Source organism: Protopterus annectens, chromosome 9.part0, assembly GCF_019279795.1.
Source record: "Protopterus annectens isolate FY-2018-M chromosome 9.part0, PAN1.0, whole genome shotgun sequence".
In the NCBI taxonomy this organism is placed as follows: Eukaryota; Metazoa; Chordata; order Ceratodontiformes; family Protopteridae; genus Protopterus; species Protopterus annectens.
In genome coordinates, this window is record NC_056743.1 from 299,702,210 (window position 1) to 299,719,193 (window position 16,984).

The window sequence follows — 16,984 nt, forward strand, 5'->3', positions numbered from 1 at the left end:
AGTTAAAACTGCTCTCTCCAAAGCAAAAACACAGCATCCATGGGACCCGACGGTGTCCCGGCTGTGTGCTCCACCGAACTCAATGAGGAATTAAACCACTTAGACTGAACATTCAAAGGCCCATTCCTATCTGGGCTCAATAGCCCCTTCTATTTGGGTACCCCCTCTTATGATTATAATAATAGTTCGCCTGTCTCTGTCTTTTAATCCTCTCAGGCCTCCAATTATAATTGGAATCCTGGCTTGAAAAGTGTGAAAAATTGCTTCCTATTTAAATGGTTTTAATTATATATACATATACATTTGTTTTTACATATTAAGTTTCATATATTGGGTATTTATTCTAATATATTAAAGTATTATCTGTTTGCTTATTTATATATGAAAAGCATTTTTTTAAGAAACATTTGATAAGATTTTTTTATAAGAAATGTGTTTTTTTTTAATTCAATAAAATTTCCTATTGGAGAATGTATCAGGGGGAGGGGTATTTAAGAAGGGTTGCTAGTTTATGATTTTGTAACATCTGATGAAGTCTTTTGTAATTGGAGATGAAAACAGTGTTTATTTGGAGTGTTAGTGTGAACAATAAACTAGTGACCTTCGGGTTTTATAATGTGGCCGTTATTTTCGTGATTGGACATTTGGGTGCTTTTTTCTTGTTATATTTTAATTATATATCTGCTTGAGTCAGTGTTGTTCCTGACTGAACACTCGGCTCTAATGCAGTTTTTTCCACCACACACTATGGAGAGTTACTTGACTGCTGCATACATTTTGGAAGGCAACAGGGATGCATTGTTTAATTTTTGTTGGAAGTGAGTAATACCAAACTTGCTTCAGGTAAGTTTACTGAACTGCAAAGAACTACAGTCTTCACATGCTATGTAACTAATCAAGTCATTTTAACTATAAATGTTACTGCAGCGTATCTTTTAACAGTCTTTTATGCCTTATAGCCTGAAACTAGAATGATTGGCCAAAAAAAAAATATATAAAAATCAGTTGATTTGTATTTAATTAGAAAAAAAAATGAAATATTTAGCATATGTTTCCATGTTGAACAAACACTCCTAAGATCATTGCAAATAGCTGTGTTCCTCATCCTTTATACTTAATATATAGTTATATAATCATCCTTGGATTTTACGCAACTTAGTGGTAAGAGAAAAAAAGCCCTTTGACGTTTGTCGTCTAAATTTATTAGAGTGGTATATGACTGTGTAAATAAACAACTTCATCATCTTATCTGTTTGAATAAATGAGCAAAAAAAATCCCCAATATGCAGTACCAGTAACAAATAAATGGAAATATTTGTTCATGAGAATACAAAATGTATTTGTTTTCATCCAATCTAATTCTTATAGGATCATTTTCATTGACAGTTACATTCATTGCTCTTTGTAGCTTCCTTGGTAGTATTAAATCTACAGTTCATGATGAATTATGAGTCAATATTTGGAGTAATTTTATTTAACCCCAATACCATATAGTTTGAAAATTATTGCCTTTGGTGGCAGTGTGAGAACAAATTATAAAATAAAATGTGCTAGTTGACACTTTTAATTATAGGGTGAAATCTACTTTAACCTGCTGGATTAATTATAGAATCTTCACTACAATAGTTTCAAATTTATCTCTGGCTGCCTTTTAAATATCAAAGAATGCAGCTGAATTAAACAATGAAAATGTAATTAACATTAGTTTCAGAACCACACCTAAGATCTGACTTATTCAGTAGAGTCTGATTAAGTTGCATTTGGGGTTGGTTCGATCTGAGGAGGATGTAATGTATTCAGTAGCCGCAAATTGAAAATTAACATCTTAACAATACAGTAAATAAGCAAAAAGTGAAAAAAAAAATTAAGTTATTTCATTCCATGTTAACAATAAAGCACTTTCTGTGCACTGGAGTGTGCATATAGGTGGCTGTGACTACTTGTCAATCACTCATAGGCATCATAACCAGATATACTCCTTGATACCTCACCACATATTTCCACTAGGCCCAACCTAGAGTGACATATTTATCATGGTTTTACTTGCATATAAAACATTTTGCAAACAAAGACGAAAATGATGTAAAGGCACATTCATATGTAACTTTGAATATTTAATAGTGTACTCTAACATGCACACAGTTTCACTAAAAATAAGGACAGCAAAAAAGATCTATTAACTATATGCACACAGCAGTTAAATAATTTTCACCTCATTTTATAAGAGTGAATAATGTACTTTATAGAAGATTTGTTCACATATATCTTATTTTGTACATAAGGCTTGAAGACATTGTACATTGGGAGGAGGGGGTTGTGCACTACCCATGTGTAACATAAAATGCATTGCTACACACTCCCATTCTGCTGCACTTTATAGTTTAGATTTGGCATGGTTTATGTTTTGTTTCCTGTATAAGGTCATAACTGTAATATATTGTAGTGTTCACTTTCAGTAAAAATATTTGCAACATAAATTGCATTGCCTTGACTTGAAACTGTATGTCTTATTTATATTGTTATATTTCACAGTCAGAGTGAAGTGCGAGAACTTTGGGCCAGGTTAAGAAGAGAAAGGCCAGAGCTCCTGAATAACTTTGAGGAGTTTTTGTTCAAAGTATCTTCACACATAAAGGAAGTACACTATGAAAAAGAAACCATGGAACAGGCGTTGAAAAGGTAAAAATATTAATTTGGAAATTCTGAAAAAGCTTGTAAATAGATTATGCTATTATGCATTGATTTCATACTGTAAGAATAAATAGTGAGATAAAAAAATACCTTAAACAAGGCAAGCAGGCCCTCTCAAAAATGGTACTATATGTTTATGGTTTGAGTATTATCTAATGTGATGCCCTAAACTTCTATGCATAGTATGTTTCTTGAAAGATATACTTTCCTTTTGGACATAATTAATGAACTGCAGGTGACCACATAGCCGGTTACATTTGTTTTGTTTATCACCACCAGAAATTTCATTGGAACAATATAGTGATGAATGCTTTAACTGACTGAGACTTAAATGTTGTGCTTATGATCCAAGTAACCCTTGTTTGACTAGTGTCAAATGCAGTGAATGGGCTTGGCAGTGGAGAATGAGCTAGATCACCTGACACCAGATGGGAATGAATTGTCTGTAGGACTACTGTCCATTGCAGGGATGTCTGGCCTTTACCAATGGAAGAAGGAAAGATAACCTGTGGGACACAAATAGAAGCCACCAAGCAAGTCCCTTAGTGGGAACAACAACAACAACAGCAACAAAAAAAGAAATTATTAATTACCATGAGAAGTTTTGCTTGCTGGGCCTTGTCCAGAATTTGCTAACAGTAGTGAGTCAATACTTTTATTCTAGTCATCTTCAGTATTGATGCTGCTTGGGGTGTGTGATACAATATATTAAACCTATTAGAAATACAGTTTTTGATACTTTATTGCATTGTAAAAGTTATAATGTTGCTTAGTATTCCTTTATATGTCCCTATTGTATAACATTACATCTTCCCCATTATAGTTACTTACCCTAACATAAAATTGCTCCTTTAACATTACTTTGTATTTTGTCATACTGTACACTTTTTCTCTGTTTTTGCTCTGTTTGCCTTTCTATCATTAATCAACTTTTGCTTGACTACCCTAGCCTTTTCTTTTTGGTACAGAGCCAGAAATTTCTGGTGAAGAAACTATCCCTTAAGTTTATTAAACAACTTCCTAGGCAATACAAAGCTTTCTGTTTCCCAATAGTTGGCATAGAACTTGGGGGATAGGGAGATGGCTCACTTCTTTGAAGATTGCTGTTACTTTTTTGCTCCATGTGGCCCTTTCAGAGTGTGGCAGTACCCCACTCACCTCCCCACACTCATCCGTGCTAGACAGCCATAAAGTTATATCTATACTTCACATCTCTTTTTATTAATTTCCCTAATTAATATTTAACCTAACACCCTATCTCCCTTTTTTAATCGACAATACTAGCATCTTTTTGTTACATTACATTGTAAATTATTTTCTTGTGTCATGTCTTTACCTACTTTTTATCATCACAGTATAACATTGTCTTCATAGCACACAGTCTCTGTATCAAGTGTACACACCCCAAACCTGGTTTCGATCCTTTGTGTAACCAGATCACGTTCATCAGCAGTTTGTCTACATTAATTATGCTCCACAAACTCTACTGTCTAGCCATTGGCTATTCTTTCTTGCTCTTTCTTGTACATTATCTAAACACCATATTTGTGTCCTTTCACACATTTCTGTAGTCACAACTATCAAATTAACTGCACAGTGTCACCAAGGAACATCTTACTCTCACTGCTTTGGTCACCTGGACCTCTGTTAATAAACTGTCAGATTTTGAATCATAGCATAAAACTAACTGAACATGGTCATCCATTTCTGAAAACTCTAGACCATAACAGTGCATCCTTTCAGAGCCATAGCTAGGTTATCTAATGCACAATGCAGTTCACTGATCTGGTTCCCCCATAGCAAACAATGAATGAATAAATAGAGGACCCAAAATGCCCTCTCTGAGTTGAGGACCAAAAAATGAGTCTTACTACACATATATTTCCACACATGACATTACTGCAAATACATTATTGTCATTCATTTCTGGTTGTCAGTATTGCTTCATTTGTAACTGGTGATCATGCCCTCTAACAACTTGTACACAGGAGCAGCTGCTGCCTTTACTCTGCTCTAGCTATGCCTCTATTTCAGATTTAAAGTTCTGGAAAGAATGTAGAAATAAGAATGCACCTCCTTGCCTTCCCACATAAAGACATGTTCACTGGTGGTAACCTCACAAAACAAAATGATCAAACTAGAATAGATGGTTTGTGAGTGCCTGTTAAGTAGTCATGTCAAGCCAAACCTTCATTCTACCACTTCATCTTAGAGTACATACAGCTTACTGGTATTAATCACTGCATTTTTATTGGGAGTTTTTAAACTTAACTCTGTCCAGGACATGAGAAATCCAGAGTTGCTGCTTAGTAAAATGTAGACTGTACCAATTACTCAGCCTCTGACTAAAACTAGTCCTAAATTAAAGCAGCACACCAGCCGAGGCTGAATCTCCTCATGCTTCAGATACTAAGCCACCTATCTGATCCCCAGTCCTAGCTAATACCTGTCTATTTTCACCTTTTTAGCTAAGCTTAAAAACAGTTGGTGCTAGGGCTTCCGTTCCTTTTAGTTTACATGGATGCTGGAGCAAAGTATTGGTACCTCATCATCTGTCATCCTCTAAGTAATGTGAAAGCATTACTTTAGCATTTTCTGACTTCCTTGTCTACCCAGTGTTGACATTTCCTAACTGGTTAGCTTTAATTTCAACACATGGATGGGAGAGAAAAATGTGACCTTTGCATATTAATTGATTAACATTTATAAGAAGGGGTTTAGTCATCTGGTAATGGTGACAACTAACTAGGAACAGTATTTCTATGGTCTCTAATAGAATCATATTAAAAAGTACTAAAACTGGCCCTTACTTGAAATTTAAAAATTGCCTTGTTCTAAATTTAGTATTGTTTAGTAATACTAGCAGTCCATATCTATTGTTTATCCATTTATATGGTTCGTAAAAGAAAGAAGCAATCCCGGATTCAGATAAAGGGACTTCATCTCAATCTGCAAATAGGTCGAACACTGGAAGAAATTACATTATCAGGCTTCTGTAAACAGAGCAGAATAGAAAGACTTGCCTGTCTGAACTGGAAGCTAACCAGGTGGAGTTGATACACAAATTCTTCAGTGATGAGGACTGAAACAGGAGAGAAAAATCTCTAATTTAATGCCTTCCCAGAAAAACTGGAAAGATGTGATTGTGTGGATGTATGAAGGAGTTAATCAACTTATCTGGGATCCCAAAACCAGAGAATGAAAGTGAAAGGGTGCAGCAAGTCAACCCTCCAAGGGCACAGCAGAGCAGGTACCTTCAACGGCCCTGGTTAAATTTCAGAGCTGCAACCTGAAGGAAACCCTCCAAACGTGGCTATGGAAAAAAGGCAAAACATTGATGGTAGGGTGAGTGAAAATCATTGTTAAGAATGATCATTCTAATTATACGAGAAGCAGAGACTTGCATTTCTATCTGTGATGCAGGCATGCAGGGACCAAACCATCAGGTTTAAGTTACAGTACACAACCATGATGAAAATGTTTCTTTCTAAGTCAAAAGATATTTTTGGACAATGACCAAGCAGTGTAGGAAATAGCATAATTGCAAATCCAATGGACTATGCAGGAGGGTAATGTTGAATCAGGAGCACACACTTCAAAAAGACAACATCAAGCTCACTCACTAATCCAGCTGGCAAAATAACTTTTAAGAAACAGATGGATGATCACAGAAGGGCGGCTTATGGAAATGCAAGGAGGATCTTAAGGGGGAGATAAGGTGCAATGCCTGCAGATGGATATGGTGAGATAGTCTGAAGAAGGGGAGCATTGACCTTGGACTTTCCATTATTTGGTATATCTGGCATTTATAACACGAAAGTTCTTGTTAGCTGAAACAGCCATATGAACTGTGGTCTTGATATAACAGGACAACTGATAGCTATCACTTTTATATATTAAAGGGGACTGCTCCTTGCTTAATTATAGTCGATTTAGAATGCCTAGAGAATATACACTCTGTTTAAGGAGAGGAGGATGGTTTATACCTTTACTAGAAGATTGTGCTATTGCTGAAGACACTCTTATTGCTATTTATTTAACTGTATTGTAGTTTTGGTGATCTTTTCCCTTAATGTTTATAAAAGGGCTTGATCCGAAATTTGTTAAGTTGCTGTTTCCCCTGCTGAATAATATTTTCAGTCAGATTATCTTGATAAACTGCCTGTGTATTGGAGATCTGACAGTTCACTGAAGGGACAGGTATATATAAGAAATGTGGGAGGATGTTACATCTGGTTGCTAGGCGTCTGATATACTGGGGTTTCTCCTCAATGCTGTATTAAAGGGGAAGCAAATTTTACAGAGGTGGCTTCAAAACATTTAACATCAGTATACATGGAAGAGATCTCTTCTAGAACTCCGATGGAGATAAAAAAAAAAAAAACACCAACGCCTCCATTGGGGAAGAGGTGTAAACTGAGCAGCAACCCCTACTGAAAAGGTAAGGCATTGACAAGAGCAGTTTGAGTTCTTACCAATAGTCAAATGGGCAGTAAGTCTAGCATCATGCAGCAAGGGATTCGTAATGTAAACCGCTGGTGAAATTTCAGGGAACACAGGCCTTGAATAATCTATATAATGATGAAATTAGTGCTAATTGTTTAGAAATAATACATATATGTATAATGCATTAAAAACAAAATGTTTGTAACTGTTTATTTACTTTTTGATAAGTATTTATTGATGTATAAGCAAATTTACCATAAAGTACCTTGCTGTCTGTCAACTTCAACTAGTCAAGTAAGTAACTGCCTTGTGTTAGAAAGTTGCTCTAAAATCTGCCCCCATCCTTCTAAAGGAGCAGCCCTTGCATTCTAAGGACCAATTGCTATGTTGGCCACTGTCCTCTCTCTTGACTCATAGATTACACTGTATATGCCAGTTACTTAATCTCCCAAGCTGTCAGGTTTTTGTATGCAGTAAATGAAAAAAAAAACTTTTCTACTATGTGCCTCTTTGCAAATTGCCTAGTACTGACTATAAACAGATTAGTCTCTGTTATAATTTGACCTGAGGGCATCATTGTTGGAAAAAGTAGAATAATCAATGCTAGAACCTTGCTTTCTTTGAAGGCATGAGTGGGAGAGGTCAACCTTATGTCTGTCTACATTTCCCTAAGATTGTTCACCCCCCCCCCCCCACACACACACACACACACACACACGGACACAGACAATTACAAGATCTTGATCATATCTAGTGTGGTATAATGTCTTATTAGCAATAATCATATCCCTTATCCTAGCAACAGAAAGACAGCTGTGCCCTTGACTAAGCTAGTTAAACAATATGACCTAGTAAACTAATCATCTAGTATATATGTATATATATATATATCAAAATGTTATCTTCTATGGTCATTTAAAATCACTAAGATTGTTTCCATTGTAGAGATTCCAAAACTAATATTGTTCACAGACTAACTCAAAGAACAACTGCCAGTCATTTATTTATTTATTTTTATTTAGTGATCTGCAAGAAAGTGTACTCACCCATATGAGCTCAAAATTGGTCAGCACAGTCAATCTTAATGATATTATCCTTGTCTGACACCAGCAAAATAATTGTTCCCAGAAAACATACATCCTTCCTGATGAGCAGTTATTTATGTGGCAATTGTTGACATGTTCGGCATCTTCATCAACCCCTTTTCCCATTTTTATACATGGGGTCAGGATATTGTATCAAAAGTCTTAATAGTTCTCTCGATTCAGTGTCAGTTGCCTAACTCCTTCAACAGTCATGCCTGACTGTCTCAAGTTTTCTCTCACACAGTCTGTCTCCTTGCTGGATGCATTCATTTCCTCTTGCTTCTTCCTGTCTCTCACAAATCAACTTCACAGATTGTATTCCACCTTTCTGCACATGTGCCTGAACCGCAGTCATTTGTTCCCTTTGACCTTCTCTGCAATTGGAGCTGCTTTGGTTTCTGCTCTGATGTCCTTATGTTTCCATCTAGCCGACAGTGTGCTTCCTGCCATCCATATCAAGCAGTTCATTTCCATTACTTCTAGCTTCCTCCACTGCTCTGCCTACACTGCCAAGGAGTTTTCATTTAACTGCATTTTTCTTTAATATTGCTACTCACTCAAGTGTGCTAGCTTGCACTGCATTTAAAGTATAGTGGTGCCAGAAAGTCTGCTCTTCAATTTTTCCCTTAAGATCTTGCTAGATCTCTTCTCTCTTGCACTTTAATTAGATTGTTTACCTAGACCTTCATCAGGCTTTTTGTAGTAATTATTGTAGCACACACAAGTGCTAGCAGCACTAGACATCCTATAAGGAAACAGCTCCAGTACTTAGTAATGATGACCATCCCTCCTGGCATGTCTAAAGGTCAATTTCCTGTGCTTTCTCTTATTAACCTGGTGAATTTGGGCATTCATGTACACAGACAACCCTCTCCTCTTACCTTCCAACACTCAGACTTGTGAGAGATGCGCTTATATCTCCAAATTGGAAGCCATGCACTCTCCAGCCAAGATCGGAATAGCTGGTCAAAAGAAGAAGATCACCACCTGCACCACACCACATGGAACACACAGCCCTCCAGAACACCCACCATCACAACCCTCACATAAAAACACAAACCACACACCCACCTTCGCAGAGGCTCTCAGTAGAAGCCTACCCAAACAGCAGAGACCTCCAAGGCAAAAATGCTTTCAGTCACAACAACACAGCACAAACCACAAGACACACATAGCTCACCTCCACAGCGTACCCCTCAACCTAAGCCCCTAAGGCAAAACAGCTTGCCCAATGCAATAATCATAGGTGACTCAATAGTGAGGCACACTGGTGTCCCACTCACTTAGTTGAATAAGGAGAAGGTAACAGTCAGCTGTCTATCAGGTGCCAGAATCCGACACATAACACACACACTCATGTCACTCCACAACAAGTACAAGTATGATTCTGTCTTTGTCCATGTGGGTGTGAATGACCTGAGATGCACATCCTTGGACTACATGAAAAAGAGACATGGTGGAGCTCTTGGATTATATGGCCCAGGCAGGTATGACCCTAGCCATGAGCAGCATCCTACCATCGCCCAGAATGATACCACAGTACAAACAGAAAATGATTGACTTCAGCAATTGGCTAAGTTTCTGGTGTCATTCTAAGGGGGTCCAGTATCTGCATGGGATGACATGATTGGGTTTCTGGGTACTGGCCAAGGCTCTTGACACCTCTATAGTGCCTTTGTTAGGTGGTGTTCCAAAGACCAAATTACCACTGTAACAGCTATAAATAAATGCAATCTGAGGGTAATGCTGCTCAATGCTAGAAGTCTAAATCTCATGATGCACTCACTCAAAGCACTCCTCAAAATGGAGAACATCGACATTTGTGCTGTAATGGAGACCTGGTTTAAAGCAGCAGTAAGCACCCCTGCACTACCAGGCTATAACTCATTCCACACCTTTCGGCGCAGAACATGGACCAAAGCTCCAAAGGCGGTGGTGTCTCCATATTCCATAAAGGATATGCACACCTCCAGACTTGTAGCCCAGCATAACGCATCTGAGATACTCCAGGTACAACTAACATTAGGTAAGACAGCGAATCAGGTTGTAGCCTGCTATCAGTCCCCATCAGTGTCCCAAGACTCTCACTCCACATTCCTAAGCACCCTGGAAACTATTAAGATCCAACCCAACACTCTCATACTAGGTGACTTCAACTACCACTCCATCAACTGGGAAAACTACTCATGCACCAATGCACTGGCCCAAAGCTTCCTGGAATTCATCAATTCCAATGCCCTGAACCAGCTCATTCTTACCCCCACTAGAGGAAGCAACATCCTTAACCTGGTTATTACTAACATGGGCAATTGTTGCTCTACACAAATAGTCAATTCTCCCCTGGTTAGATCCGACCACAAACTAATCACCATGGAAATCCACATCTTACTCACACCCCCGCAAAGTTTTCCACCGCAAAACAATTCTACAAAGCTGACTTTGGACTCCTAAAAACAGAGGTGGCTAACTTCACGGCACCCATGCCAATGGAAAATAGATGCATTACTGCCAAATCATCAACCAGTGCACTGTACAAACACATACATAAATGCATGGAACTCGCCATACCCAACAGAACCAAGATGCTCTCCTCCCAAAAAAGGAAACCAATCTGGTGGTCCCCTGCCATTAATAAACTCTACAACAGAAGGAAGAAACTGTTGCAGAAAAATCTGAAGTACCAAGATTGGAAAAATTCCCTTTTCAGCCTCGACAAAAAGTGGAGATCCCTCATCAAACCTCCAAAGCAAAGTATGAAGGCAGAATTGCAGCAGACACTAAAAACAACCACAAAGCCTTCTATAGTTATATCAAGAATCTCCACGGCAATACCCAGATTTGCCCTGAGTTACTGCACAATGGTACCTCCTATACTGAGCCATCAGATATTGCCAACATACTGGCAGACAGATTCACTGCCAACTTTACCCCCCCCCCCAAAGAACCAATCTCAATACCGGAAGAATGCCAGGCTCCCAGCATTACTGCAGCACAGGTTAAAGCTGCATTGTCCAAGGCCAAGAATACAGCTTTCATGGAACCCAGCAATATCCCTGGCTGTGTTCTACATGAATTTACAAAGTGAACTGGCACCTCATCTGTGTGCCCTGTTCACTCACAGCCTCACCTCAGGCTTTGTCCCTACTGAATGGTGCACTGCAACAGTGCACCTCAGGCTTTGCCCTACCAAATGGTGCACTGCTACACTCATCCCTCTCCATAAAGGAGGAGCGACTACAGACGCTGGAAATTAATGCCCCATTAGCCTGATGAGTCTGATATGTAAGGCTATGGAGTGCATCATCATGGACCAAGGTTGTAGGGAATCTCCAAACTGTAGATCCCACGCAGTTTGGTTTTGTGAAAGGTAGATCATGGCTGCTCAACCTGATTGACTTCTTTGAATCAGTCACCAGAGCTGTGGATGAAGTTAAGGCAGTTCATACAGCCTACCTCGATCTAGCCAGGGCCTTTGATACCATGCCTCACCAGGAATTATAGATAAACTCACCAAACTAGATATCAACACCTATATTGTTAGGTGGGTTGCAAATTGGCGCACAGATAGAACCCACAGTGTGAAAGTAGCAGCCTCCAAATCAGACTGCCAACCAGTCATGAGTGGAGTCCCACAGGGATCAATCCTGGGTCCTCTCCTCCCCAAGTGGTGTAGACATCCTACAGAAAGGCCTCACTGAGACCAATGACTGGTGTCAAAACCATGGCCTTAAGCTTAATGGCAAAAAATGTGTCATCATCCCCTTTGTGTAAAACTCACTTCCTACTAATTACCACATCGATGGGAGTCCATTGAACACTTAAGGTGTTATAAGAGATCTGAGGACACAGGTTGACAGCAACCTCTCCTTTGACCACCACATTGCCACTGTGGTCAGAAAGTCTTACTGTGTGGCACATCTCATTACCAAGGGTTTTGCATCCAGGAAGAAAAAGGTTATCATTTCTGTCTACTCTTCCCTCATTAGACCAGTCATAGAGTATAATGCCCCATTTGGCATTTACCTCACTAGACACCTGCAACAGCTGGAGAGGCCACAAAAGTATCTCACAAAGATTATCCTAGGCCTTAAACACATGTCCTACATGGTCAGACTCAAAAAAACTCCAGCTATTCCCTGTCTCATATCATCTACTACTGCTTGACTTACAAAGCCATGTCTGACCCAGCTCTGTTAGAAATACTGCATCTAAAGAAATCCCAATCCCTCCTCACCACACATGCCAGAGACCTCAACATCATTACCACAATCAACAAAACATGCTGGAAGGACAAGTTCATAACCAAGAAAAACTGCCCATGCTCTGGAATAGACTTCCCATACATGTCAAGCAGAGCACCTCACTGGCCCTCTTCAAGAGAAATCTTGATGAGTGGATAGGAAATATAAAGTTCACCCCGGTGATCACTCCAGTGGCTATACGTGATAGAGGCACTGGGAACTAACAACAGGCGGCACAATGCCAGAGCACTTCAATGGGCTAGGCTTGTAAAGGCTCCAGGGCCATTAGCCTAGTACACACCTATGAACCTATGTACCATACAGTAGTACTGGTCACAACACTGTTTTTTACACCTTAATTTTCAGCTTCTTTGGCATTCTTCTGTCACATACTTCGCTGACACTCTGTGGCGGTTAACAGACATTCTGGTTTTAGTTTTGGCCTTCTCATTTAGACTTCCCTCCCAGATACCTAAAGCTATTAACCTGCTCATGGGATCATAACGTCATAGAAGGTTACTATGCTAATAACCCTTACAAGCCTAGCCAAATTTTGCCCTTATTTCCACGATCACCACCTATCACTCCTATCCAAGAGGGACATAGGTGAAACCCCTGGGGTGAATTTACAGTTACCCATCCAATCATACAGATTGTGTTTGAAGAGAGCCAATGAGGTGTTGTGCATGACATAAAGCGAGAGTCTGTTCCAAAGGTGTGGTAAACTCTGGGAGACAAATCTGTCCTTGCAACAGGTTCTATTAATCTTTGATCTTGCTTTTTTGGAAGTGCTGCATACCTGTAAGTCAAATGATACAGGGGTTACTCACTCTAATGGCCTTAACCTGGTATGTGAAGTTAATATTCACATACCAGGTTAAGGCCATTAGAGTGAGTAACCCCTGTATCATTTGACTTACAGGTATGCAGCACTTCCAAAAAAGCAAGATCAAAGATTGCCTTATATGCAAGGCAGAGATCGCCTCTGAGTAGTCTTTATGAAACAGAATAAAGTGACAGTGATTTCAGACAATCCTCATAGGATGGATACTGAAGACCTTGAATTTTCCTTGTGAGGAACCTTTGTAGTCTCTCCAATTGCTGCAGGTGCTTGGAAAGGTACATACAAAAAGGGGCATTGTACTCAGTTATTGGCCTGATGAGGGAACAGTACAGGGAGGTTATATATTCTGGAGCTAATGCCCTTACTTATGAGATGAGCAAATTCAAAACTGAGTAAAAACTTGCAGAAACAGCTGAACTAAACAAATAAAACAGTAACTTCAACGACTACAAGAAACAATCCACTCTAGTGTTTAAGTGCTTTTCAGTCAGTTTTTTAACCAGAACTTCTTCAGATAAAACTTGTTTAAACAATTTTCCTTTTAAAACCATTTGTTACTTAGTCATGTGATTTATGTATGACCAATTGTCTACTTCTTCCCCTCCTGTCTAAAAAATTAAACCTTTGTATATCAACTAAAACTAGTTACATGACATATTGTACAAACACTGCACATATTTACAAACATTTTAACAGTTCTTAATGTTAATTTTTCATCTTGTCAAACTTTTAAGTTTTAATAAACATAAAATAGAACACGTCTTTCAACCCTGGGTAATGGCAAGCGTTTAGTCTAATCTGCCATATTAGTTCACGCTTGTCCAACATTATAGAACATGGACCTCCTCTATTATCAGGTATTATCTGGTAAGTAACTCTAAATTTAAAACTATGACCCTGATGGTCTAATGTGTGTCTAGCTAAAGCATTTTTTTCTAATTTACCCTTATTTATACTATATATATATATATATATATATATATATATATATATATATATATATACTCATATACACGTTCCTTATATTTTCGATCAGTCTTTCCTACATAGAAGGCTGGGCACAATTGGCATTGAGCCAAATACATCATCAATTTGGAATTACAAGTAAACTTCTTGTCTGTGTGGAACTTCAAGTTCCTTATTCTAAAATTTTGGCCCACCTCCATGTATTTGCAATACGCATACATCTCACACTTAAACATCCCTGGGTTCCTCACCATCTGAAGGCCACTATTCTCTAATAAATTTTTAATGTTAAGTCCTCTCTTAAAAATCACTTGAGGGTGTTCAACTAATTTTGATGTAATATATGGATCACTAAACAAAAGATTCCAGTTTTTAAAAATGTTTCTGAAATCCTGTGCATCTAATCTATAAGGTGTAATAAAAATCACCATATATTGACTATTATTAGTTCTAGTTTGCTCTCTTCTCGTGTCATCACAGTCGTGATTAATAGGTATAGTTACTTCTCCTAAGGTATATGTATTCCCTTTGATTAAAAGTGGTTTGTAAATGCCATTATTTCTTTTAGTTTGAACTTCCACTATTAATTTCGATACTACTGAGTTCGGGTACCCTCTTCTGAGGAACATCCCTCTTAGGATTTCACATTCTATCATAAATTCCTCCTCAACTGTTACCATCCTCGCTGCTATCACTAACTGACCCTTAATCACTGAACTTTTCTGATGGTAGGGGTGGGAACTAGAAAAATGTAGGAATGTGTTTGATTATGTACTTTTCCTAAATATCTTAGCTGTGTACCTACTCTGATCTCTATCCTTCCTTAATTCATTGTCTAAATAGGACATTAACTCTTGATGGTACTTAGCAGTAAACTGCAAAAAAATTTGACGTAGTTTTTTAAAATAGTTGATTAACTCAAGAGCCTTCTTATTGTTCCCTTTCAAAATAATAAACGTGTGTAGAAGAATAGTTGTTCCACTGTTTGACTATTATTAGTAATATATTCCAACTCCCAGTAAGCCATAACTAAATTTGCAAAACTTGTCCCACATGGTGAGCCCATTGCTACCCCAACTTTTTGTAAATAATACTTGATATCAAAAGTAATGTAGTTATTTGTTAAAATAATATCTAACAGTTCTTCGTCCAACTGTATTTCTGTTAGTGGTGCCCGTCTCAGCCTCATCATATATGAAACCCATTCTATCCCTTCTAAGTGGGAGATTGACGTATACAAGACTTTAACGTCTACTGCCAAGAAATTGTATTCTGCATTAAACTCTAGTTCATTAATCCTACTCAAAAACATCCAAGAGTCTTTACAAATTTGTGTCTCCTGGCTAATATACTTTTTCAGGATGGTGTCCACCACTTTAGCACATGAATATGTGATGGGATTTATTGCATCTACTAACTGTCTCATTGGTGGATTGTCCACACTTTTGTGGACTTTAGGGATACCAAATAGTATTGGGGTTCCAGGAGCTGGCATAGTTAACAATTTCAACATATTAACATCAATTTTAGCTTCAATGAATAAATCATTAATGTAAGCCTTTATACGCCTGTAAGCTACATTCATCTTGTTAATAGACACACATTCATAAGTCTCACATAATAACATCTGCTTCATTTTATATACATAGTCGTCCAAGTTCATAATGGCCAAGCCACACCCCCCTTATCTTATTTCATAGCTCTCGCTGGCAATCTCCGTAACTCTAAGAGTGCTGCCCATTCAGTCCTACTCACACTGTAGTTGCTATTCTTTTCCTTGTTAATATCAAAAAAAGTTCTAAAATACAGTTTACATATGCATTCAAAAGTAGCTAAGGTCAAATGCATCAGTGGATTATACGTATTTGAAACCCTAAAATCTGCAACGCTAGATTCCCTGTTACCTAACAGTAATTGTAAATTCAACTTCTTTACAAAAAGTTTAAAATCCAAAATGGTTTTCGCCAAGTCAGCATGATTTGTAGGACATATGTTAGCCCTTTAGCCAAAAATTCCACCAGTTTTGTCTCTATAACAAATGAGGAGTAATTATATACTTTAAAGTCTTGTTCTTTGTTCATAACGATTAAACAGTTACTTTCTCTTACTGGTAGTTGGTAAATAGAGGAAGCAGTTACCTCCTCTGCTTGTTCCCCCTGAGTGTGTGTTGTTCGAACGCTTGGATTCTGTTGATTCTGTCACTTCGGGTTATGGTTCGTTGCTCTGGTATTGTAAAAATTCTGTTGCTGACTGAATTGACCTTGTTGGTCCATTTTGTTGCCATTATTTGAACCCTGGTCATTTGTATTAGTTTGGTTGTTCCTGTTGTTTGCTATCCTCTCACTCCACCTAAATGCAGCAACTCCATGCTGGTTTCCTGTAACATCTACTGTAGTAGTCCTTCCCACTATGTCACCATTGTTAGGACCTCCTTGATTCTTTTGAGCAATACAGAATGTCCTTTTTACCACTGTGGAGACATGGTGATCAAAGGTAAGGTTGCTGTCAACCTGTGTGCCCTTGTTCTGCTATGTCCTCATCTGTCTCAGTTTTCAGCATCTGCTGATTTTGCCCATTTGGTGCCATGACATATGTCTTTTTATACTCTGTTTCATTCCATGAGCCTTCAGTTTTGCATTCCATTCTACTATGATTTTCTGAAATTCTTGTTCAGAGAATCTGCTTGTAATGCCACATCATCATTGATCTAT

At 38.3% G+C, this 16,984-nt stretch overlaps 1 protein-coding gene across 1 annotated transcript in view; it reads left to right on the forward strand.

Annotated features, from left to right (window-relative positions):
• Positions 1-16,984, forward strand: part of LOC122811200 (EF-hand calcium-binding domain-containing protein 4B-like) — a 1,881,211-nt gene that overhangs the window by 1,374,096 nt on the left and 490,131 nt on the right. Inside the window, exon 6 of the mRNA XM_044082881.1 lies at positions 2,533-2,679. Coding sequence (XP_043938816.1) covers positions 2,533-2,679 — 147 coding nt within the window. The remainder of the gene's footprint in view (positions 1-2,532; positions 2,680-16,984) is intronic.